The sequence below is a fragment of the Martes martes genome (assembly GCF_963455335.1).
Source record: "Martes martes genome assembly, chromosome: 10".
NCBI classification, from domain to species: Eukaryota; Metazoa; Chordata; class Mammalia; order Carnivora; family Mustelidae; genus Martes; species Martes martes.
Window position 1 is genome coordinate 71,217,710 of NC_137898.1, and position 24,254 is coordinate 71,241,963.

At 47.2% G+C, this 24,254-nt stretch overlaps 1 protein-coding gene across 5 annotated transcripts in view; it reads right to left on the bottom strand.

Annotated features, from left to right (window-relative positions):
* ME3 (malic enzyme 3) overlaps window positions 1–24,254 on the bottom strand; it is a 216,489-nt gene that overhangs the window by 5,708 nt on the left and 186,527 nt on the right. For 3 of the 5 annotated variants that reach the window (XM_080817691.1, XM_080817692.1, XM_080817694.1), the window contains 5 exons: window positions 17,158–17,267; window positions 2,886–2,983; window positions 2,508–2,621; window positions 766–871; window positions 74–216 (listed from right to left, as the gene is read on the bottom strand). In XM_080817691.1, the coding sequence (XP_080673817.1) occupies window positions 74–216; window positions 766–871; window positions 2,508–2,621; window positions 2,886–2,983; window positions 17,158–17,267 (571 nt within the window). The remainder of the gene's footprint in view (window positions 1–73; window positions 217–765; window positions 872–2,507; window positions 2,622–2,885; window positions 2,984–17,157; window positions 17,268–24,254) is intronic. The other 2 variants (XM_080817693.1, XM_080817695.1) reach the window with 1 other exon arrangement.

Consider the following 24,254-nt stretch of genomic DNA (forward strand, 5'->3'; position numbering starts at 1 on the left):
ACCCTCATGGGGTTACTCATAATTATTGTTACTATGTCCTCTCAGCCTGGGGAAGGAAGGACTCCCCGCTGACCTCAGTGACCCGGTAGCACTTCTCAGCTGTGCACTCGGCCTTGCTGGTGGGGTTGCTCAGGGCAAAGATGATAGGGCGCTCGTGGAAGGAGGCCATGTCCCTCAGAATCTGCTCCGTGAAGGCTCCTGCGATGGCAGCAACACCTACAGGGAAAAGGGGGGTAGTAGGGAGGCCTACTCTTTATAAACACCCCATTCCTCTTGGTGCAACATGGAAGACTCAGGAACCTTGGAGATCGCATCCACCATAGGGATGGATGCAGGAAGCCAAAGAGAAAAGGGTCTTCTTGTTTGAGCTAGGCAAGACCTCTTGTTCATCCTTGAGGGAACACTGGTCCCTTCAGGTCCCTGCCTGGTCCTGGGCAAAGTCCTTTAGAGTACGTGGCTCTCCCAACACAGGGAGAGATGCCAGGGTCCCCTCTTCGGGGCAGCAGTGCTCACATCCTCTCAGACCAGCCCTGTTCTTTTCCACTGCACTGTATAATTCTGCATCACTAAGCCCCAACTTGGTGCCTTCTATGATTTTTATAGAGTCACCCCTCAGTGAAAGATGGTGGCACTGCGGTGGCCATGGGGTCGGGGGGAGAGCGTGGTTTCCATCGATTCCTTGTGCCTGCTGGCTGAGCCTTAGCTTCCACCTGCAAGTGAAGAGGGTTAGCTGGGCTGGCCGGTGGGCCTCCTGCCTCCTCCTACCTATGATGGCCGTGGGCTTCACCAGCCTCACCACCTCCTCCAGGCTGCTCACTTCAGGATGGTCCTGGGCAAACATCTCTTTCTCATGGTTCAGGTGGCTCCTCCCCTGCAGGGAAAGGAGAACATGATGCCTGGCAGTGAGAACACAATGGTGCCTCTGGAGATCCCGAGAACATTCCCCGAGAGCCCTGTGCTTTGGTCTGAGCTCTCAGAAGCCTTGTTGCTCACTCTCTTGATCAGATCTCCTGGGAAAACCTGCGGTGGAAACTAAGGATTGTGATGTGTGCTTGTGTCACAGTGCGGTGGTGTGGGGGGGATTTCTTTAGCTCAAACCACACATGGAGAATCCATAAAGCCTTGCTTTGCACTTTTAGGGTCATGGTTCCTGGGCCAGGGCCGAAAGGCTCTCATGAAATGCTCGAGCGTGACCAAGACCTTTGGCCCCAAGGCAGCCAGCACTCAGGGCCAGTTGAGGGATGGGGGCCTGAGCCATCAGGGTCAGAAAGCTAATTGGAATGTACTTTACAGGAGCCATGGCCCGCCCTGTGCATAATAATAAGCTAAGCCCTAGGACAGCCTTGCCGTGGCTGGCTCTTGCCAACAAGCTCAGGATCCTTTCATTTCTTCAAATAGGACTCAGGGGTTGACAGGCTGGCAAATGGTACAGGTGTTCTGATGACTCCTTTGGGTCAGCTATTCTCATGAGAATTGGAGTGAAGACATCAGCTTTGAGAGTGACTTGAGTAGGGGTCAGCTTAATGGGATAAGCAAAATAATGTCGAAAGGTGGCAAGAGGGAAATGTGGCAGCCTCTGCCATCTTCTTCCTGCGCTGCCTTGTGCTCTGGAATGACCTGGGGTGGGAGGAGGAATTCCTTCTAGTGGTGATCTAGCTCCAGATGAGACAAGAGAAGGTCAGCTTCTGCCGAGGGTCTCTTCTATTCTTGGTTGGGAGCCCCCTGGACTTGCCCCATTCCTATCTCTGTCATCTTTTTAAAAAGTCTCTCACTGACATTCTCTGTTAGTGGAATTTGGGGCACTAAAACGTGGAGCTCTCAGTGAAGTCCTAAGTTTGGAGGCCATCTAAACATGCCCCTCTCCGTCGTCCAGTCCAAAGTTAGATGGTTTCTTATTCATTCTTGCACTCATACCTCAAACATCATTACAGACTCATTACATGCCAGGCATTGATATGAAGACTACAAAGCCTAGTGGGGAGAGACAATCAAAAGGGCAACTGCCTTACAGTGTGGCAAGTACAGCGTATGGTGGGGGACGGCTACGTGATCGTAAATGTAGGAAGTGGACTGAGACCTAGATGCTCAGAGAAAGCCTCTTGGAGGAGGTAACAGAAGACAAGGAGCAAACAGATGGGGTTGTGGGTTGAGAGTGGGTGTTTGGCAAAAGAGAAAGGCATTTCAGGCAGAGAAACAAAATATGCAAGGATGTGGACAGGAGAGAGCGTGTTACTTTTGGAAAACTATGATTTACTGAGGTTGGAGGTTAGTCCAAGGCAGGAAGGGGTGGGAGATAAAGCTGGAAGGGGCATGCATACACGCAGTTGCCCACATAGTAAAGCTTTTGGACAGAGCAGTTAAGGCTGCTTTGGGATGTGTCTTCTGCTTTGGAGGGTAGAACATTACCCCCCTGTTGTCTGAGAACTTTCTCCCTTAGAGACCTCTTACAGTCCAGTTCCAGTAGCTGTAGGTGTCAGGAAACCTCTAGGTTTCCAGACTGACCGTACCTTGACAATGAGCCCCTTGGAGTCCACCATCCAGATCTTCTTTGTGGCCTCTGCCTTGGGTACACCTTCTTTCTCTAGGGCCATGACAAGGAGGTGGGCGATACCCATGGCTGCCTGGGAGGGATCGTATAGTGGATGTTCAGACACAAGGCAAACAGCTGCTCAGCATTTGTCAGAAGCTTTACCAAGGTCCTCTCTTCTCTGCACCTTCCCCCCTTCTTCTAGGAGGCCGAGGAGTCCTTGGGACACCCAAATGTTGGTGCCCAGGCAGCTGCACTTAACACAATATACCTTGGCTGCTTCCTCTTCTCTGAACCCCTGAACACCTCCCTTCCTTCACGCTTCTCCACCCATCCTTGTTCTCCTGATGGCACCTACCTCACCCGCACCTTGAAAAACAAACACGTGATTGGAGAGCTTGTTCTTGGTGATTCGCAGAGCAGCTAGGATCCCTGCCACAGCGACAGAAGCCGTGCCTGCAACAGAGTGCCCTGAGATCAGTCTTTGGCCACTGGCTCTCCACCCTGAGAGAAGACCGTTGGCAGAGTCCCCCACGCCTGGAATGTGCAGCAGAACAAGCACCTCTCCTTAGCCCTTCCGGAGGTCAAGGCTGCAGGCATGCCGGTTTGGGAGCAAGTATACGCCCTGTTTGTAGGTGCCTGTTCTTGGAGAGACAGCTCCTGGATTGTGACTGGACCCTGGGAGGGAGGATCAGATAGTCAGTGGCTGCTCCCTCCAGCATTCATAAACGAAACGACAAGGACAAATATAATAGAAGCTGAAAAGAAGTGTGGGCCTCACAGAATAATTTAAGGGATACATAAAAAGCAAATTAAAAATGAGAACACCAACTAGCCATGAGATATGAAGTGACCCTGTGATCTGAGCTGTCTTACCCACCAAGCCATGAGGTGGGTGTGCCCAGCAGCATGCCTTCATCAGTGGCTTGAGCCCGTCTGGAAGGTACAAGTAAGTCTCATGAGCAGGTGGCTCAGACTCATTTGACACCTTCTGCTGCGGACGATTTCTTCTCCTTTGATGCACACCTAGGGCCTCATTAGAGATTCCTTACGACCAAGGAGAAAAGCCTGGGCTTGGTTTACCAATTACTCTCATGATACGCTGGCATCAATGGGAAGTTTATGGTTGCAGCTGCACAGCCCCAGCAAAAGGTAGCCCTGAAGAGTGATAGTGAGAGAAATATTTCTGATGGATAGGACTTGAAGTGGTAAATTTGGTTGTCCATTTTGGTCTAAGAGATGGTTAGGTCTACAGTCTACACTGATTCATGGGATGTTGCTAATGGTTTGGCTGATGGTCAGGGACTTAGAAAGAATAGAATAGTAAGCTTGGTGATGAGGAAGTCTGGGGAAGGGGTGTGTGGATGGGCCTCTTGGGATCGGTATAGATTGCGGACATATTTGTGCCACATAGGAAAGGGCATGATGAAATAGATTCCCTCGATCACGCGGGCAAAGTGGCATGTCCTGTGTATCTTAGTGTCCTTCTCCAGCCACCTAGGGATTACACAGTGAGTTTCTGAACAAAGTAGTCATGGCGGCAAGGATGGAAGCTACGCATGGACGCCGCCCTGTCACCAAGTCTGACCCACTATTGCTACTCCTCAATGACTAACCTGTCAACGGCAGAGGCTAACACGGAGCTCCTGGTATGGCACCATTCCCTGGGGACCACCTACCGGGCGGCATGATTGCCTTGGACTCTTTCCATTATAGACAGGAAAGAGATTTATCCTCCCTGGAATAAACAAATACTCTGGATATAGATTTTCTTCCCCTGTATATAAGACTCTGCCAGTGCCACAGTCTGTGGATGTTTGGGATCTGGGGATGCCTTGTCATCATCCTGATAGATAACAGACAATAAGGCTCTAATCAAGGAATTCATTTCACAGTAACAGAAGTGAAGCAACAGGCTTATGCCCCTGGAATTCAGTGGTCTTGACATGTACTCGACCACCGAGGAGCAGCTGGCTGAATAGATCCATAGAATGGGCTACTGAAGACTTACTTAAGACTCCGGTGAGGTAACACTCGATGAAGCTGGTGAAGTTCTGTCTTATAAGAGGCAATATAGGATTTGACTTAGCAAACAGTACATTGTGCCCTTTCTCCCACAGCCAGAATACTTGGGTCTGGAAATCAACGGGTAGAAGTGGAAGTGGTTCCTTTCATCATTTCACCTAATAACTCATTTGCAGAAATTTTGCTTCCGGTCTCTTTAATTCTGTGCTCTCTGGATTGGAGGTGTTGGTTCCCCAGAGACAAGCGCTTCTATAAGAGTTCACAACATGGTTCCACCAAACAGAGTTGAGATTGCTACCTTGCCATTTGGTTCTCTTTTTGCCACAAAACCGTGGACAAAGAAAGACAGGGTTACTTGATGGGCTGTTATCAGGCTACCTGATGACTGAGGGGCAACTGAGGACAAGAGGGACTAGATCCGAGCCCAAGGGATCCTCTGGGGTGTGTCCTAGTACTTGCATGCTCACTAGGAGATAGTGGTGATTGCTACGGCAACCAGAGAGAGGCAGGACCACTGAGGATTCACTTTCTTCAGAAAGAAAGGTTTGGGTCACCCCACTAAAGAACCCTGGCCAACTGCGGTCCTGAGGACAAGAAACCATAGGATAAGAGGTTGAGCAAGAAATGCAGAAGCATCGACTATGGCCTCATGACTGATGACAGAAACAAGGACTATAGCAGCTTGGCATAGTTTCTGCCTTGATGATGATGTGATTTATGTAATGGTATATATTAGCTAATTTAGTCTCCCTTCTCCTTCCTCTTATTTTTTTTATATAAGTATTGTTGAAGGTTAATTCTACAGTTTAGTCTTTAGGTGACAGAATTTTCAAATGTGATTGTGACTGCGTTTAAAGGATAGTTAATCCTGCCCAGAGATGGGTAGTGTGACTATTTTCCAGAGACGAATAAAATGACTATAGAGACTTTGTCCCTCCCCATTTTGGGGAGAAGGTAAGAATGTTTTCATTTTTTGGAAAGATGTATTTTGTTAGGTATTTTGTTAGAGTTGTTTTTGTCGTTGTCTGGAAGTACCAGGGTATAGAACCGTGTGTATGGAGGCTGAATGGTTGAAAGGATGGGCTATGCCAATTATCGGGTAATTGCTTCTTAGTTTCAAACCCACCCTTCACTTGGCTTTGTCTGCAAACCACTTCTGAGCTTTGCCAACTGGCTCTATGCTGGGCTCTGCCAATAATGGGCAGCAGAGGGTGATGGAAAGGCTAGGTGAGGGGGATAGATGCTTTTTCCAGCATCATCCTTGAAGTGTGAGATTGACGGATAAAATGTAGGACCCTTAACTTTGAATTTTTGATAAACAATAAATAACTTTTTTAGGGTACCTCCCATGCAATATTAGTACAAATGTTCTAAAAAGTTACTCATTATTTCTCTGAAATTCAAATTTAAGTAGGCATGTTGCATTTTCATACTTCTAAATTTGGAAACCCCACAGCCTTGGTTTTCCACTTCTACAGCAACAGAATATTCCAGAAGCAGCAGCTGACTTCAGTTTGCAGTTTGTCCATCACTTGCAGAACTAGCCTTGTAGCACACACCTCGGAGACACCAACACTAACCGGCTGCCACCTGGTCTTCTCTTTGTGCCCTAGCCTCAGGACTGGGAACAGGTCCTTAGGGCTTTTCATTTCTAAAATACATAGTAAGCAATCTTTTGTACTAAGTCTTCTCTGTTAAAGCAACTGATGCAGACACTTACCAATAGAGAGTTCACAATAAAGTAATCACATGGGCACTGTTAGCTTCCATGAAAGTCAAAGAAAAGGAAGTTATAGTGGGACTGCTTATGGGTTGTTAAAGTTGCACAAATCAAAGAATTTGATGTCCTCCAAGCCTGGTGAGGGAGTAGTAAATAATAAAAAGTTCCAGCATAAGTTGGATTTTAAAACGTTACGACCTTTTTTGGGAAGCTATTTCCCAATATAGACCAAAGGCATAAAATGCTTGTGCCCTTTAACCTCATACTTCTACTTCTGGGAAGCTATGTATGGAAAAATCCACAACGCATGTCCTCGGATATTTATGACTGTGTTATTTATAATACAGAATGACTGGAAATAACTTAAACATTTAACGAAGGAGTAACAGTTCAGTAAATTAGCTAGTGCGGACGCTCAGAATATACTGCACCATTAAGAATGATCATATGTAGATGATGTGGCAACAGAAAAATGCTATTAAGTTTGTAACTAATGTCAGATACTGTTCCAAGTGCTTTACATGTCTAACTGTAAAGATGTTTAGTTATTTAATCCTAACTATTATCATCCTCATTTTACACCCTGGGAAAATGAAGTACAGAGTAGTTTGCCGAGTTATCCAAGATCACGTTAACAGAGTGAGCATTTGAAGGGAATCCCAGGGGATCAGGTTCTAGGTCTTGTGCTTTTAACCATTAGACCATGCTTCATTGAGTTAGTTGGAAGGAAGAGAACCTTACAAGGTCTACATATCATGATTCTGTTTGCAGTGAAACACACACATGGAATCTGGAAGGGACAACAAAATACTCAAGATGGCAGAGTGCAAATATGAGTGAATTTTCTGTTTTCCTTTCCAGTTATCAAAGGCATTTGCATTTTGTAGCTCTGGGGAAGGGCTTTCTTCCAGAATATGGGCTGGATTTGTACCTGGCTTAGAGGGCACATGTTGGGCTAAGACAGGGGACACAGCAAATAGCTGAAGCCTAATAAATGCATGTTCATCACTGTGGCATCAGAAGGCAGGACCCCGAGGTAGGAACACAAGATAGGGTGCAGGCTCTCCAGTCTTCACACAGGAATGGCCTGGAGGAACTGCTCAAGTGACACTGGGTTTCACAGCCTGGGCTGAGGATTGCTGGGGGCTTTCCTAACACCCTTCTGAGGGTCCCCAAGGAGCTCACAGTGCATGTACAGAGGGCCTACCAGGTGACGGGCACCATGCTAAGCACTAGGGAAGGTGAATCACACATGGTCCCTGCCTTTAGGGAACTCCCTGTTCTCCAGGGCTTGGGCACCAATAACTGTAATATAATCAGTAGTCAGAGGTCATTGTGTGGAATTCATTGCCTTCATTTATTTATTAAGCATCAATTATGTACCAGACTCTGAGGTACCAAGGACACTCTTGGTAACAAAATAGGTTCATTCCTGCTTTGTAAAGAAAGTATTAACTGGAAGTATAACTTTGTAAAGGAAGTCTAATCAGTATTAACTGATTGCAAGTGTGATGACAACTATAAAGAAGTTGTTCACGATATGCTTTTTGTTAGTTCATGTATAGAAAAGTATATCGTCAGCATCAGCCTGCCTTCGCCTCCTGCCTCCCTGCGTACTTGATGTACCAGGCATGTTAGTGATCATTCCCTAACAGGTCATGTCTCTTTACACTTCTGTGCTATGCCTGTGATGTTTACCATCACAGGCATAGCACAGACCTTCTGCAGTTCCTTATTTATTCCTTAAGACTCAGCGCACCGGATCTCCTCTGCCAGATGCTCTGTTTTCCCTGGCCAGGCATCCCTAACCTCCCCTTCTTTTCCCAGGTCTAATTTTTATCTAATCCGAATAAATGGGGCTGTATCTTGGCCAGGCCCAGCCCTGTACTGCACTCAAAAGGAACACCAAGCTGACAGCCAAGAAAGCATCAAAGAGCAGCGAAGTCATTATTTAAATCGCTTACACAGGTAGTGAGAATTGCATGGTACGACCCTCCTCCAAATTCCTAAATACGCTTGTCTATGATTTTCTTAGTCTTATGTCAGCTACTCCCGTTTCTGTCTTGACGTAAACACCTCCACCCGTCCTCTTCTCCGGCTTTCAAGAGCCACTTTCATTTTAGTTCTTCTGAGTCAGAGTCTGTATTTCCAAAGATCTGCAGATGATTTATATGCCCTTTTAAGCCCGGGATGCACCGAGCTAGAGGGCTTCTCTAGGTGAAGTACTAGTTCCCTTCCACTGGAGAGAGGGGGTTTTCTGCTCATCAGTGTTTGAGACCATCTCCTGCCTCCTGAAAGGAGATGTGCAAGACATCCGCCACCAGATGGCGCCAAAGACATTCCAGCAGAGAGACTCCCAAAGACACCACATGCGTGTTGGGTCCTTTCCTTCTCAGACGCCAAGTAACTTGTGTTAGAACCTACAAGCTGAACAACTGGGCTTACCTGCAGAAATTCAGTGCTGGATGGGGACCGGAGGCATGACCTCCAACAACCGCACAGAGGAGGGAACAGGCCCCTGCCAGTCACCCAGTCGGAAGCAAAGCAGGGCAGGGGTAGCCGGGTGCTGCTTCTACCCCTTCGTGGTCTCTGAAGCTCTGCCCGCCTCTCCTGACTCTGGACTGGAAGGGGCTTTCCTCGGGGGACAACTAGGGGGGTGGGGGCAGTGGAGGTAGAAGGAAGAGAACTTAGGCAGTAGATGTGATGGAAGGGGTGGAGAACACAAAACAATGGGAAATCTGATAGGGAAGAATGGAACATTTCCATGAAAGGATGCGAGGGCAACTGCCATTGATTGATCACTCTCACTGTGACCTTGACCCTGGGCTACGTGTGTGCTTAGCTGCGTTTGCTCATTTAATCTTTACAACCACTCTACCAGGCAGGTGTTATGAGCCCCCGCTTTTTTTTTTCTCCTCTCAAAAGTGGAAAGTGAGGTTCAAAGAAAACAGAAGCAAGCAGGAGAGAACTTCTGAATCCCCCTACCACTAAGCCTAGAAACCCTCTGCCTTCATGTCTATACACTTCGCTTTTCTTCCTGTTACCATCGATGAGCTGTACCTGCTCCTAGCTCAACCACCTCCAGGTGTGGGCTAGATCCTGTCCGTTTTGCCTGCGCAAGGAATTTGTCTTGTAATTTTTTTTTTTTTTTTTTGCGCATCCTCAATTTCTCCTCCGCTGGATCACTGCCATCAGCATGCAAGTATGTCACGAAGCTTCCATCTTTAAAAGGCTTTCTGTTGACTCTGCATAGTCCCACCCTATTTCTTACTTGTAAAGAACTGAATATATTTGTTGCCTCTATTTCTTTTTTTCTCAGTCTCCCTGACACCCATTCCAATCAAGCAACTGTCCCCACCTCTTGACAAGGTCAGTTGTCCCACCACGTTGCCAAATTCATTGCTCAGTCCTCAGCTGCTTCTTCCCTTGACCTCTCAGCTGCATTGGATACTGCTGCTCATTTTCCTTTTGGGAAATTCTCTCTGCACTTGGCCCCTGGAGCCCCGCTCTCCTGCTCTCCTTCCTGGGCTCTTCCTCTGGGGCCATCCTATGAGGTGGCAAGTTACCCTAGTTACAGACCAGAGCCCAAGAGGAAAAACAGCAGTTCTCGAGCCCCATCTTTCAAAGTTTGGCAAACTGAGGCGTCTCCATCATGAACTTTCATTTTGGGCAGCTCTTGGGTGACGCGTCAGGGATTTAAAAGTGGAGAGGAGGGGTGCCTGGGTGGCTCAGTGGGTTAAGTCTCTGCCTTCAGCTCAGGTCATGATCTCAGGGTCCTGGGATCGAACCCTGTGTTGGGCTCTCTGCTCAGCAGGGAGCCTGCTTCCCCCTCCCCGCCTGCCTCTCTGCCTACTTGTGATCTCTGTCTGTCAAATAAATAAAATCTTAAAAAAATAAAAGTGGAGAGGAAGGAAGCTGTTTAGCTTTCTGGAGGTAACCACCTGGAGAGGCCCAGGGGTCCAGGGATGTTGTTGAACCTGGCTTGTGCCCATGAATGCCACAGGCCACCCAAAGTGTGACTGGTTGTTTCCTATTCACCATGAAAGAAAAACAGTAGTTTCTAACAGTCACAGTTGACCAAGTTATAGGAACTTCTATGCTGGACAACAGATTGTGGAGAAAAGGGGAAGAATGAGGCGTTTCTCAGGTGAGGTAAGGCTGCTGTCTCAGACGGGGAGTTAGGCGTGGTCAGGGTCTACTTGTGGTGGCTTCGGAGGCTGGGGGCCATGAGGGGGATGGGCGTTGTCCCCTGCAAGGCCGGGCCTGCTTCTGCCTTCCCACAGCAGCTGGCTACTGGCATGCCTTTGTTCATACCATTCATTCATTCATTCGTTCGTTCATCATTCATTTGTGTCCTGGGGGCCTGTTCTGGGCCTTCACTGCGCTAGGCCTTGAGGCTAGAAGGATAAATAAAACTGTCTGTTTGTAGGTAGTCAACAGCACATATGTTCAGAAAATTCAAGTTCCTTTCTGGGTATCCTTTTGGATACCCAGCAAAGACCTTCTAGACCACTGCAGCCCTATTTCTGTGTTATGAAGAGCATTTTCTGGAACCCATGGACTCTACAGAAGGCAGTTCCTGGCCTGTGCAGATGATGGGGTAGACCTCTTCTGACACAATTTGGGAAGAACCAGAGGGAATAATTACCATCTTCTTGGCTGCTTGGGGGTTTTACCTGATGCAGCAGGGTAATGGGAGGTCCCAAAGGAGCCAGGATCAGATGCAAGAGACCTACAGGAACCTCGGGGCTAGAGACAGCCCGGTAAGGGAGGAAGAGCCACAGAACACAGGGCTTCATGGGGAAAAAAAAAAAGGCTCTGGAGAGAAGGTTGAGAAGGCCGGTGTGTGTGGGGGGCTCACTGCGAGGGAGAGCGATGGGAAAGCTCAGGAACTGCGGCTCTCTGTGTGCGGTGATGGTGTAAGGGAGGGGACAGCAGACCCCTTCGAGCCGGAAATAGCTCCTGGTATCTTGTAAACAGGAGAAACTGGCGGGAAAAAGTCTCCAGAGCTTGGCCATTCCTCCTCATCTGCCCCTTTGGTATCGTGTCGTCTGGGCTCTGGGGAACTTGGAGGCATTTTGCAAAGTGGGTGAGCCCTGGGCTCTGGGGAAGGGGGCGGTCAGCTAGACCCCTGTGGGACAAGCCTGGCCCTGGATGTGGGACCCTGGAGGGGGTGAGGCTTGAGCCTTTAAGAAGACACAGAAGTTAAAAAAAAAAAAAAAAGTTAAAAAAAAAAAAAAAAAGAAGACACAGAAGTTAGCCAAGAACAGAAGAGAATTCTAGGCAGAGGGTCCAGCCCATTCAGAATCAGAGTTGGCGAAAATTCAGAGAACAGGGAGAAGTCAATGGGCTGGAAGAAGAGGGGACACGTGGAGAGCGGCTAAAGGCTCTGCCTCTCTTCTCAGGTTTGCCTGCACCTGTGCTCTCGCTCATCTCTCTCCTCACCCCCTGCAAAGCCTCTCTGTGTTTGGCTCTCAACCTTTCTTCCCCTGTCTCTTACGTCTTTTAGGAGCCTACTCTGCACCCCAGGTCTTCGTACTCGCACTGAGCACTGTTACATGCCTGTCCCTGTCTACACGTCACTGCCGTCCTTCGAACACCCCGGGCCCACAAACAGTGGTCACCATGGAAACACCGCACAGTGAATCCGTGTAGGCTCCAGCCACCCAGAAGAGATGCTGACTTTGTAAAAGCATCCTGGTCATTCTGTCCGTCCTGGCTGTTTATATTGTCATGTCCATTTTGCAGATAAAGAGAAGAAGGCTGTGAGGATTTAAGCTGCTTGGTCAAAGCAGAAAGCAGAAAAATGGGGATGCAGACCTCGGCTTGTCTCAAGCCAAGGTCTGAGTGTTAAGCGCTCTGGCGCACAAAATAAAACTTGAAAGTGTGAGAGGGTGACAATGGTCTGACTTACCACGCGGCAGCCTGATGGCCCTCTGGCCCCGGGGATGTGGTCGGACTCGGCAGCAGTGCAGGTCTAGGGCAGGCTGGCGGGGTGGGCGGATGCTGGGGAACGGACAAGCCAGCTCGACTTTCCTGGCCCTGGCCACACGGTGTGCACAGTTCGCAGCGGGGGCTGAGGGCCAAGGTCACTAGGCCAGCAGCATCCTGCATCTGGCTCCGGGGAAAGGATACAGCTGGCCTGTCCCCCAGCATGACCACAGCTGTTGCTGGTCCCCTTCTGGGTCTTTCTCCCCTCCCCTAAGATGGGATGCTTCTCTGGTCCCAGATGAAACAAGTCACCTGAGCCCCTGCATTTTCCAAAATCCCTCCAGACACTGCCAGCCATAGGTCAGTGCCTGAGCAGCCTGGCTCACAGAACCAGCCTGGGGCGGCAGAGGCTTTCTGAGTCAACTGGGGTGGGGGCAGAGGAGACTGCTGGCAGCCCTGGGGAGTGCCTGACCCTTCCAGCCCTCGGGCTCCTGAGGCCCTGGCCTGCGGACAGCCCTGTGGGGTCAGGGAAGCCCAAGTGTGTGGGACAGCAGCACTGGCCAGGACACCACTCAGATTAGGTGCTGGAGCTCCTGGTCAGCCCCCAGCATGCCCTGTCCTCCCAGAGCACAGTCTGGTGGGATCCTGAAGCCTTCAGTCAGATCTTCCTTGTTCTACCAAGGATGGGAGGCCAGGCTGGTATTCAGAGCAGGCAGCATGGCCCCAGTCTCATTTTTACGTAGGCAGCCTGGTCCCAGTCCCTACCACGTGAGGGGTTCTGGGCAGAGTCTGACAATGAGTTCTGCTGGGGTGGGCTGGGCCTGGCCCCAGCAACCACATGTGATTTGTTCCTCTTGTCTGTTTGCCCCTGTCATGCCTCCCTCTTTTCTTCCCTCCCTCCTCCTCTCTCTCAACCCTCTTCAATTCTGCACTGGATGTTCCTTTTCTATTTTTGAGCATGACCATATAGCTTTAGGTCTCACTTCTCTTTACTTTGTATTTGGAGGTAACGGGGGCCGATCCTAGCATGAGCTTACTCGTCTGTGTTGTCCCACGAGTCCCGGAATCCCTCGCCCATCTCTAATTGCCCACTTAGCACTGAGAACACACATCATAGGCCTCTGGTCCCGGACCCGTCAGTAACCAGCCGGTGGTGGGGACAAGCCCCTTCCCCTCTCTGGGCCTCCTCTTTGGTCTGTAAACTGGGGGAGTCGGAGGAAGGGATGGGGAAGACGGGAGCAGCAGGCTGCTGGGGATCAGGGACAGCCCCACTTCTGGGGGGTCTGGAATTTAATCCTTAGCAAGAAGACTCGATGCCCCGCCTCATGCCCATGGGGGAACAGACAGCCTGGTGTCATGGAGACAGATGGAGAAGCCGAGTCGGAAGTAACTAGGTTCTAGTCCCACCTTGTGCCTCTCTGGCTATGTGAACGGGAACAAAAGGTAATCCTTGAACTTCAGTTTCTTTACCAGTGACATGAGACAGCAATGTCTTCCTCCCTGAAGGGAGAGGAGCTATTCTGAGGAAGTTGTGAGATACTGTGGATGAAAAACACTTTTCACATCTAAAGTCCCGTGTGCGTGCAAAATGTTATCACTTTGCAGTTTGGGCTCCCTGGGAAGCAGATTCTGAGCCAAGTGGAGTGTTCCGGATGTTACCAAGAAATGCCCTTGGGATCAGCACCTCTGGAAGGGGCTGGGGGGAGCAGGATGGGGCAGAGGAGAAGCGGGGCTGTATGTAGTCCTCAAAGCCTCAGCTGACCCCGTGGGGAGCCCTGGAGTTCAGATGTCCCCGCCGCACTGTCCTGCACTAGGCCACAATGGTTGGGCTTTTCTATTCCCTCATCCGTATGTGAGGGCGTCTCTGGCAGGCAGGACCGTGGGCAAGGCGGCTCTCTCTGGCTGAGACAGCTCTGCCAGCAGGTGGGACGAGACTTTTCTTGAAGGAAGGTCCGGGGTGGAGTGGGGTGGGGGGGGTCCTCCTCCACGCCCGTCTGTTTATGGTTGTCACTTACACGGTCGTACCTAATGGTCAGGCTGTCCTGATCAAAGACTTGATATTACAAGGGTCCTGACATTCTGGAACTATTTGTTAGTTCTTGCTACGCATTTTAGATTCATGACTTCAGTCTTTAATAGCTGAGAAAAGAATGGGAAATTCCTCTGCGGTCTGCTGTGGGGCCTGGAAAACTTTCCCACCTGGCTTGCCTGGGAGCAAAAGGCACTCTGCTGGAACTGGCTATAGACAGGAAACAAAACCGGTGAACTGATTTAATTAAAAATGCTACACGTGTGTGTGTGTGTGTGTGCACGTGCGGGTGCACACGTGGAGATATGTCTGCCTCTGAGCGTGCATGGGGACCTGGACAGAGAGAGGCTGCAGGGGCAGGTGTCTGAGCTCGACCCGCTGACCGGAGCTGCGGGTGGGCTTCTGAGGAGGTCCGTGTGCGTGTAGACCGCATTCGTTCGCTTACTCTCCCAGCTCCTTAGGAAGCAGCTCCAGTGGGACCTACACTGTGCTGGGAACCAGGGAATGAGAACGAGTGACGCGGTCTCTGCCTCGGGCAGCTTATCGTCTCCTGGGGAGACAGACGATTCAGTGTGGGCATTTGGGGTACAGTGCAGTAAGAGCACTAACCGGGCACCACGGGAACTCCCGGTGGGGACCCAAGTCAGACTGGGGGAAGCAAAGGCCGATGTGAGGTCTTCCCTGGGACAAGAAAGCCTGCCACTGGGTGGTGGATGCCAAGCAGGGGTTCCTCGGGGGACGATGATGGGGAAGGACTGAGGAGCACAACTTCCATGTGGAGAGGGAACAGACAGGGAAGGAGGTCAGAGGGGTAACAGGAAGGGTGGGTCAGAGGTCAGAGAGGTTGGTGCGGGTGTAAGGGGGGCCTTATGCTTCTGGGGCGGGGGTGGGGGATGCAAATGTGCTTGTGACTGGGGAATGGACAGCCCTAGTTCCATCCTAGCGGGGCTCTCTGGCAGCGGTGGGGGGCAGTGGAGGCAGAGGGGTGGCAGGGCCCGGATGTGTGCCTGTGCCCGTGTTTGTGAGGATGTACACACGTGACTGTGAGCACATCTGGAGTGCACCAGGTGTGCGGCCCCCGCGGAATTGTTTTCCACTTCCCCCTTCTGACCTCGTGGGCCCAGGGGGACGGCTGTCCTACTGCTGACTCACAAGTGAGGGCTGCGACAGGGAATCGGTCAGGGGCCAGCCAGCAGTTGTTTCCTCGAAGGCGGCCGTCCCACCCCCGCCCCCTAGGCTAACAGGGAGGTGCAGGACAGGCGGGCAGGGAGTGAATGGGCTGCTCTGTCCATGCAGAGCACCCCACTTTCTGGGTGAGGCTGGGCTGGCGGCCAATGCCTGGCCCAGCCCCATACATCTGGGGGAACAACATTCCCTGGGTGGGCAGGGGTTGCCATGGGTCAGCTTCCCTAACTGGGTCTCCCCTCTCTGGCTACCCACTCTTCCAAGTGCTGAAGTCATATATTTTGATCTTAATTGTCTAATAATATGCTTAACTGTACTATCCTGCCTCTTGAAAATTTATGACCAATAAAAAGCCATTTATCACATTTCTTTAGCCCTTAATGTGGGTCATAGGAAAGGAAGGGGCCTTTGGTTCTGTAAAAGTGTAAGGTCTCAGAACAGTGTGGTGAGTGATTATGAACTTAGAGTTTAGAGCCCAAATTTCAATGCTACACTTTCTATGTAAGCTACTTATTTTCTCTGTGCCTCAGTTTTTTCATTCCTAAGACAGAGATGATAAAATCTCATAGGATTAAAGGTGTAAAGTGCTTAGAACAGTGCTGGATGTACAATAAATATTCAGCTCTAAACCTTAGCTATTACTATGTGGGTTTGAATTCTCCTAGGTGTAAACCTAACTGATGTGATGAAGAGTTGTGACTTTTTGGGTCTCATCTGCAAAAAGGAAGTGTTGGCCAATCTTTTATTCCCAAGGACAAACACCTGTACCCCACCAACTTGTTCTTGTTCTGACATACCTCTTTGCTTTTGAAAGATTTTGCTTGCCAAACATCATTTGTTAAATAATAATCTGTATGTCCTGAGGTTTCTCCTAAACTTATAAAATACTGGGAAGATTTCCCAAAGTTCTTACTGAGAGGGTCTGGATCAGGAGAGATGATGTGTGAGCCCTGCCCCCTCCAGGTTCACATATTGGCATCTCCAAGCAAGAAGCAAGTGCCTTCAGATATTTTGAGCCATAGAACAGGTAACCCGGTTGACCCTGAACTAGAAGATGTTTCTCATTGGCTTCTGGAGTGCCCTGGCGTCCTGGTGTCAATGTCTTTCATAGTTATCATTCTGAGTAGCATGTATGCCAGCCAAGCTAGGAGAAGGGACTCTTGTGATTCCCTGAAGGGCTATACCTAGAGTTCGGGAAATCCAAGGGTGAGTTACTGTGGCTGGGAAAGGCCATTGTTATGGGGACTGATGCTCTGGTCTCATGGGTCCTATGTACCAGTACTTTCTATACATTGAAATGTATGGAATTTGAAATTCTATAGCTCTATATAGCTCTTAAAATTTTCATAATAATCTTCCAAGACAGTTCTTACCATTCCCAATGACTAGACGATACAACTACAGCTCAGAGATGTGATTAGCCCAAGTTCAACTGGCTAGAAAATGGCAGCCTTGGGGAGTCTTTCTCTCAGATAGGGAATCACATAATTCTGACTTTCCTCTGAAGCAGTAATCGTATCACTTGTTGGTGAGGAAACTGAGGCTCAGCAAAGTTAAGGGACTTTTCCATAGTCAGAGAGCTAAGAATTAGCCAAGTGGGAGCTGACCCCAACACGAAGGCTCTTTCTTCCCCAGTGGCTGGCAGCAGGTGAGCGGGGGGTGCCCCCACTCTGGCACCCAGGGCAGCCTGTTGGGGAGGCCTTAGTCCCCAATGGCTTTGTCAGGCGGGGCAAGACTTACCTTGGATGTCATCATTGAACATGCAGTACTTGTTGCGGTATTTGTGGAGCAGGCGGAAGGCATTGGCATTGGCAAAGTCCTCAAACTGGATGAGGCAATTTATTCCAAACCTGTGGGCAGGGAAAGGGGAGAATTCGTGATTGCCTCCCCACAGCCAGTCCCTGGCAGATCCCAGCCTGCCCTGGGGAGTGAGCAGCCACTGGAAAAGAGGTAGTGGGGCTGGCATGGCTCCTGGACTGGGGTTCTTTGCCATCTGGCTGGCTCCTGGACCCCTGGGCTCTCCCTGCCCCATTATGGATGAGGATTGGGATGGGAGAGAGCAGCAACTCTGGGCCCCTAGCCCTGACTCTAATGTAAGCTGGGGCTACCATGGGCGATGGATGGCAGACCTCGGCGGGTGATGGAAAGACTGAAATGGGGCCTGCCCTTCTGGGGGCCTGCAGCCATCTGAAATCCCAGGGGCAAGATCACTCCCACCCAAGTGCATGCAGAGACCCTGACTTTCCAACCACTGGGGCCTGGAGAGCCTCTGCAGCCTGCAGATGTCTCTCCGGATCTGAGACCTGGAGCTCCTCCACTAGGGACTCTGCTGGGTTCAGGCATTGTGTCCTCGCTCAGATGCAGGAAGGCTGGCAAAGGCCACTGTCATCTCTTCACCCTTTAATAGGGGTGTTGGCCAACTTGTAGGGACACATGAATCAGTTCGTGACCTTATCTGAAATACAGAGCCCAGGATCATCTGCCAGAGCTTCTCACTCAGGGAGTTTGGGGCACGGCTCGGGAATGTACCTTAATTTCCTCCACCTTTATTGTGGTAGAATTGACAAGTAACCATCATCTTTTTAAGCTGTACAGTGGGATACTGTGATACACGTATACATTGTGTGGTCACGACCACCCCCAGATTGGATTCTGACCATCCAGAAGTTCTGAGAAATCCTGCCTTTGGGGGTGAAGGCCTTGCCTATTAAGCTGCTTGATAGGCCTTATTCAAAATCTATCCTACAGTTGACTCTTAGACTTCAGGGTCAAGGAAAAGTCCGTATTTCCTACAAAGCCACTGTATCTGTAACCCATTTTTCCTGCCGATGCTGTGAGACTGCTGAGCACTCGGTTTTCTATTCCTGTGCTGTGGGCAACCTCAGCCTGCCCTTCTCACACACCCGTCCCCCGACTCCATTCTTGCTCTTGACCCTCATTGTGAGCATTTCGTTCTACTGTGCCTTTTACTGGAAACAAGCACGGCACAGATTATTAGAAATTACCTAATACATAGACATATATACATCGGTCCATTTGTGTCTAACAGTATCTGAGTTCATGTTCGTTGAGAAAAAGTGCCCTGACTGATCAGCCAGGAGTGCTCGGGCATGAGATAGAGAGAAGGGGTCTGCCACTCCCCACCTGGTGTGAACCAAAGGCTTAGGACCACTGAGGGACCTGGAAAGATTTATGCCCCCCCAGCTGGGGCACACAGCTGAGGGGCTCCCAGTGCTACTGGGGGCATGTTTCCGATGAGGCTGGTGGCTATGAGAGGTACGTAGTACTGAATTAGCCCAGAAGCTTCTTTTTCAACCTCCTAATTTTGTGCCTGGCTTACCCTGCACGTTAGAAATCCAGCGGCAGGTAAATACTTGCTCCTCCCATGGGCCTTCCAGAATCTTAGTGAGTTGAAGCTGTTGGTGGGAGGACTTGGAGGTGGGTTCATGTGACAGGGGTAGACATGAAGAGACTGTGACTTCCATGGTCAAGGTACTAACAGTGCTGGGCATGGTTCAGCAGGTTAGTGTGCCTGACCTGGCTCCGAGTGGTCTGACACCTGTCACTTCACTCCTCAATTCTGCCTCAGTTTTCCATCTGTCATTGGGCACAGTCATGTCTGCCTGGGCAACTGCCGTGGGCTCTTGTGAGCGTGAAAACTGGGGTGATTTTTACTTGTAATGTGCAAAACACACATGTCATCTTGGCAACAATTCTCCTTCACAGTCACAGAGCAAGGGCTATTTGGGGTGAGGAGAGGGGCTTGGTCTCTCCAGACCCACCATCCGGTCCCCCGCTCCTATACAGTGGATAAAACTGAAAAAGAAAACTTGCTGTGCACAAAACTAATGCTATTCTTGCTGAGCCAAAATTTACTGTGAATTTTTTTTTCCAGGGTGTGAATTTCAAGTATTTGGTTTGGGAGGGGGACAGAATGTCTTTGGTTGCTGGTGACATTTTGCTATATATAATCCTCACAAGACGCCCAGTGTTGCCCCACGACTGGCCTGGAGCTAAAATGCTGAAAAGGTCAGACAACAAAGCAATGGGATGCACGTTCTTTCTGTCTTTCTCTCTCTCTCTCTCTCACACACACACACACACACACACACACTTGACCTTTAAGCAACACTACTCTGAGGTAAAAATAAGGCAAGAATTAGAAATAAATACCTTTGTTCAGTGCACTATTACTCTTTCATGTTAAATTCAGTTTTTTAGGAGTAAATTTTTATCATACTTTTTATTTTTTACCTTTTAAATTTATTTTTTAATTCCTGTGTAGTTAACACTCAGTGTTATATTAGTTTCAGATGTATAATCAGTGATTAAACAATTCTATCCATTACTCAGTGCTCATCAAGATAACTGTACTCTTAACCCCTTCACCTATTTCACCCCCCCCCCGCCCCCTGCCCCCCGCCGATAACCACCAGTTTGTTCTCTGTAGTTAAGAGTCTGTTCTTTGGTTTGTCTCTTTTTTACCCCTTTGTTCACTTGTTTTGTTTCTTAAATTCCACGTGAGTGAAATCGTGTGGTATTTGTCTTTCTCTGACTGGCTTCTTTTGCTGAGCGTCGTACTCTTTCGCTCCATCCATGTTGTCGCAAACGGCAAGATTTCTTTCTCTTTTTTTCCATGGCTGAATAATATTGCATTGTGTATGCAGACCACACCATCTACCGATGGATACTTAGGCTGCTTCCATAATACGGCTGCTGTAAAGAACACTGCAATAAATATAGAGGTGCATGTATCCTTTTGAATTAGTGTTTTCATATTCTTTGGGTAGATACTCAGCAGTGTGATGACTGGATCATAGGGTAGTTCTATTTTTAATTTTTTGAGGAACCTCCATACTGTCTTCCACAGTGGCTGCACCAGTTTGCATTCCCACCAACAGTGCCCCAAGGTTCCTCTTTCTCCACGTCCTCGCCAGCACTTGTTTCTTGAGTTTTTAATCTTAATGATTCTGACAGGTGTGAGGTGATATCTCGTTGTGGTTTTGATTTGCATTGCCCTGAAGATGAGTGATGTTGAACATCTTTTCATGTGTCTGTTGGTCATCTGTGTGTCTTCTTTGGAGAAATGTCAGTTCATTTCTTCTTCCCATTTTTTACTTGGATTATTTATTCATTTTTTGGTGTTAAGTTGTACAAGTTCTTCATGTATTTTGGATACTAACCCTTTATCAGATAGGTCATTTGCACATACCGTCTCCCATTCTCCCATAGGTTGTCTTTTAGTTTTGTTGGTTGTTTCTTCTGCTGTGCAGAAGCTTTTCATTTTGATCTAGTCCCAAGACTTTACTTTTTGCTTTTGTTTCTCTTAGCCTCAAGAGACATATCTAGAAAGAAGTTGCTTTGACTGATGTCAGAGAAATTACTGCCTGTATTTTTTTCTAGGATTTTTATGGTTTCAGGTCTGACACTTAGATTTTTACTCTATTTGGGGATTATTTTTGTGTATGGTGTAAGAATGTGGTCCAGTTTCATTCTTTTGCATGTGGTTGTCCAGTTTTCTCAACACCATTTGTTGATGAGACTGTCTTTTTCCCACTGGATATTCTTACCTGCTTTGTGGAAGATTATCTGATTATGTAATTGTGGGTTTATTGATGGTCTTTCTGTTCTGTTTTATTGATGTGTCTATTTTTTTTTTTTTTTGCCAGTACCATACATACTGTTTTGATTACTACAGCTTTGTAATATATCTTGAAGTCTGGAATTGTGATACCTTCAGTTGTTTTTTTTTTTTTTTTTTCAAGATTGTTTTGGCCATTTTAGGATTTTTTTTCTAGTTCTGTAAAAATTTTAAGATTGCTTTTTCTAGTTCTGTAATTTAGGATTCCCTACAAATTTTAGGATTGTTTTTTCTAGTTCTATAAAAAACATTGCTGGTATTTTGATAGGGAATGCATTAAATCTGTAGATGGCTTTGGGTACTATAGACATTTCAACAATATATTCCTCCAATCCATGATATGGAATGTCTTTCTGTTTCTTTCTGTTGTCCTCAGTTTCTTCCATCAATGTTTTATAGTTTTCAGAGTATAGGTCTTTTACCTCTTGGGGTAAGTTTATTCTTAGGTGTTTTATTCTTTTTAGTGCAGTTGTAAATGGGATTGTTTTCTTAATTTCTCTTTCTGTTGCTTCATTAGCAGTGTATAGAAATGCTATAGATTTCTGTACATTGTTTTTGCATTCTGTGACTTCACTGAATTCATTTGTTAGGTTCTGGTAGTTTCTTGGTGGAGTCTTTAGGGTTTTCTACATCTAGTACCATGTCATCTGCCAATAGTGGAAGTTTTACGTCTTCCTTACCAAAATGATTGCCTTTTATTTCTTCTTGTTGTCTGATGGCTGTGGCTAGGACTATGTTAAATAAAAGTGGCGAGACTGGACATCCTTGTCTTGTTCCTGACCTTGGGGGAAGAGTTCTCAGTTTTTCCCCACTGAGTATGCTGTTAGCTGTGGGTTTTCATATCTGGCCTTTATTATGTTGAGGTAATTCCCTCTAAGCTTACTTTGTTGAGGGTTTTTTTTTTTTTTATCATGAATGGATATTGTACTTTGTCAACAGCTTTTTCTGCATAACTACTGAAATAATCATGGTTTTTATCCTTTTTCTTATTGATGTGATGTATCACATGGATTTTTGATTTGCAAATATTGAATTCTCCTTGCATCCCAGGAATAAATCCTGCTTGACTGTGGTGAATGATTTTTATTGTGTGGTTAGATTTGGTTTGCCAATACTTTGTTGAGGATTTTTGCATCTGTGTTCATCAGAAATACTGGCCTGTAGTTCTCCTTCTTGTGGTGACTTTATCTGGTTATCTGGTTTTTGTATCAGGGTAATCCTGGCCTCACAGAATAAATTTGGAAGTTTTCTTCCTCTTTTTTTTTTTTTTTTTTAAATTTGAGGAGACTAGATATTAACTCTTCTTTAAATATTTGGTAGGGTGGTGCCTGGGTGGCTCAGTGGGTTAAGCCTCTGCCTTCGGCTCAGGTCATGATCCCAGCGTCCTGGGATCGAGCTCCACATCAGGCTCTTTGCTCAGCAGGGAGCCTGCTTCCCCCTCTCTCTCTGCCTGCCTCTCTGCCTGCTTGTGATCTCTGTCTGTCAAATAAATAAATAAAAGCTTAAAAAAAAAATAAATATTTGGTATAATTTACCCATGAAGCTCTGTTTCTGGACTTTTGTTTGTTGGGAGTTTTCTGATTATTGATTTAATTTCACTGCTGGTAATCAATCTTTTTTTTATTTCTTCCTGCTTCAGTTTTGGTATGTTGCATATTTCTAGGAATGTTTCCATTTTTTCTAGGTTGCCCAATTTGTTGGCATATAATTTTTCATAATATTCTCTTACAATATTTTGTATTTCTGTAGTGTCAGTTGTTATCTCTTTTCTTCATTTGTGATTTTGTTTGAGTCCCATTCCCCCTCCCTCCCTCCTGTTATGAGTCTGACTCATACCAGTTGTGTTGATCTTTTCAAAGAATCATCTCCTGGTTTCAATCATCTCCTGGTTTCATCTCCTGGATCTGTTCTACTGTTTTTGTTTATTTGTTTTACATTTTCATATCATTTTTTTCTGCTCTGATATTTATTATTTTCTTCCTTCTGCTGGGTTTGGGTTTTCTTTGTTCTTCTTTTTCTAGCTCCTTCAGTTGTAAGGTTAGGTTATTTATTTGAGATTTTTCTTGTTTCTTGAGGTAGGCCTGTGTTGCTATAAACTTCCCTCTTAGAACCGCTTTTGCTGCATCCCAGAGATTTTGTACTGTTGTTTTTCATTTTCATTTGTTCCCATGTACCTTTTAATTTCTCCTTTAATTTCCTGGCTGACCCACTCATTGTTTAGTACCATGTTATTTAACCTCCATGTATATGTGGTCTTTTCAGATTGTTTCTTGTGATTAATTTCTAGTTTCATAGCATTGTGGTCAGAAAAGATGCATGGTATGACTTTGATCTTTTTGGATTTGTTGAGACTTGTTTTGTGGCTGAATATGTGATCTATTTTGAAGAATGTGCCATATGCATGTGAAAAGAATGTGTATTCTGCTCTTTTTGGATTGAATATTCTGAATATATCTGTTGAATTCATCTGGTCCAGTGTGTCATTCAAAGCCATTCTTTTCTTGTTGACTCTCTGTTTGGATGATCTGTCCACTGATGTAAGTGGATGTTAAAATCCCCTACTATTATTTTATCACTATCGATTAGTTCCTTTATGTTTGTTATGAATGGTTTCATGCATTTGGGTTCTTCCATGTTGGGTGCATAAATGTTTACAATTATTATTTCTTCTTGTTGGATTGTCCCCTTTATTATTATATAGTGCCTCTATTTGTCTCTTTTTACAGTCTTAGTATGAAAGTCTATTTTGTCAGATATAAGTATTGCTACACTGGTTTTCCATTTGCATGACAAATGTTTCTCCATACCCCTACTTTCAATCTGCATGTGAGTCTCTTATAGGCATCATAGAGATGGATCTTGTTTTTATCCATGCCATCACCCTATGTCTTTTTTTAAATTAACATATAATGTATTATTTACCCCAGGGGTACATGTCTGTGGATCATCAGGCTTACACATTTCACAGCACTCACCATAGCAGATGCCCTCCCCAATGTCCATAACCCAGTCACCCTACCCCACACCCACCAACAACCCTCAGTTTGTTTTGTGAGATTGTCTCTTATGGTTTGTCTCCCTCCCGATCCCATCTTGTTTCATTTTTTCCTTCCCTATCCCCCACAATCCCCCACCCTGTGCCTCAAATTCCTCATATCAGAGAGATCATATGATAATTTTCTTTCTCTGATTGACT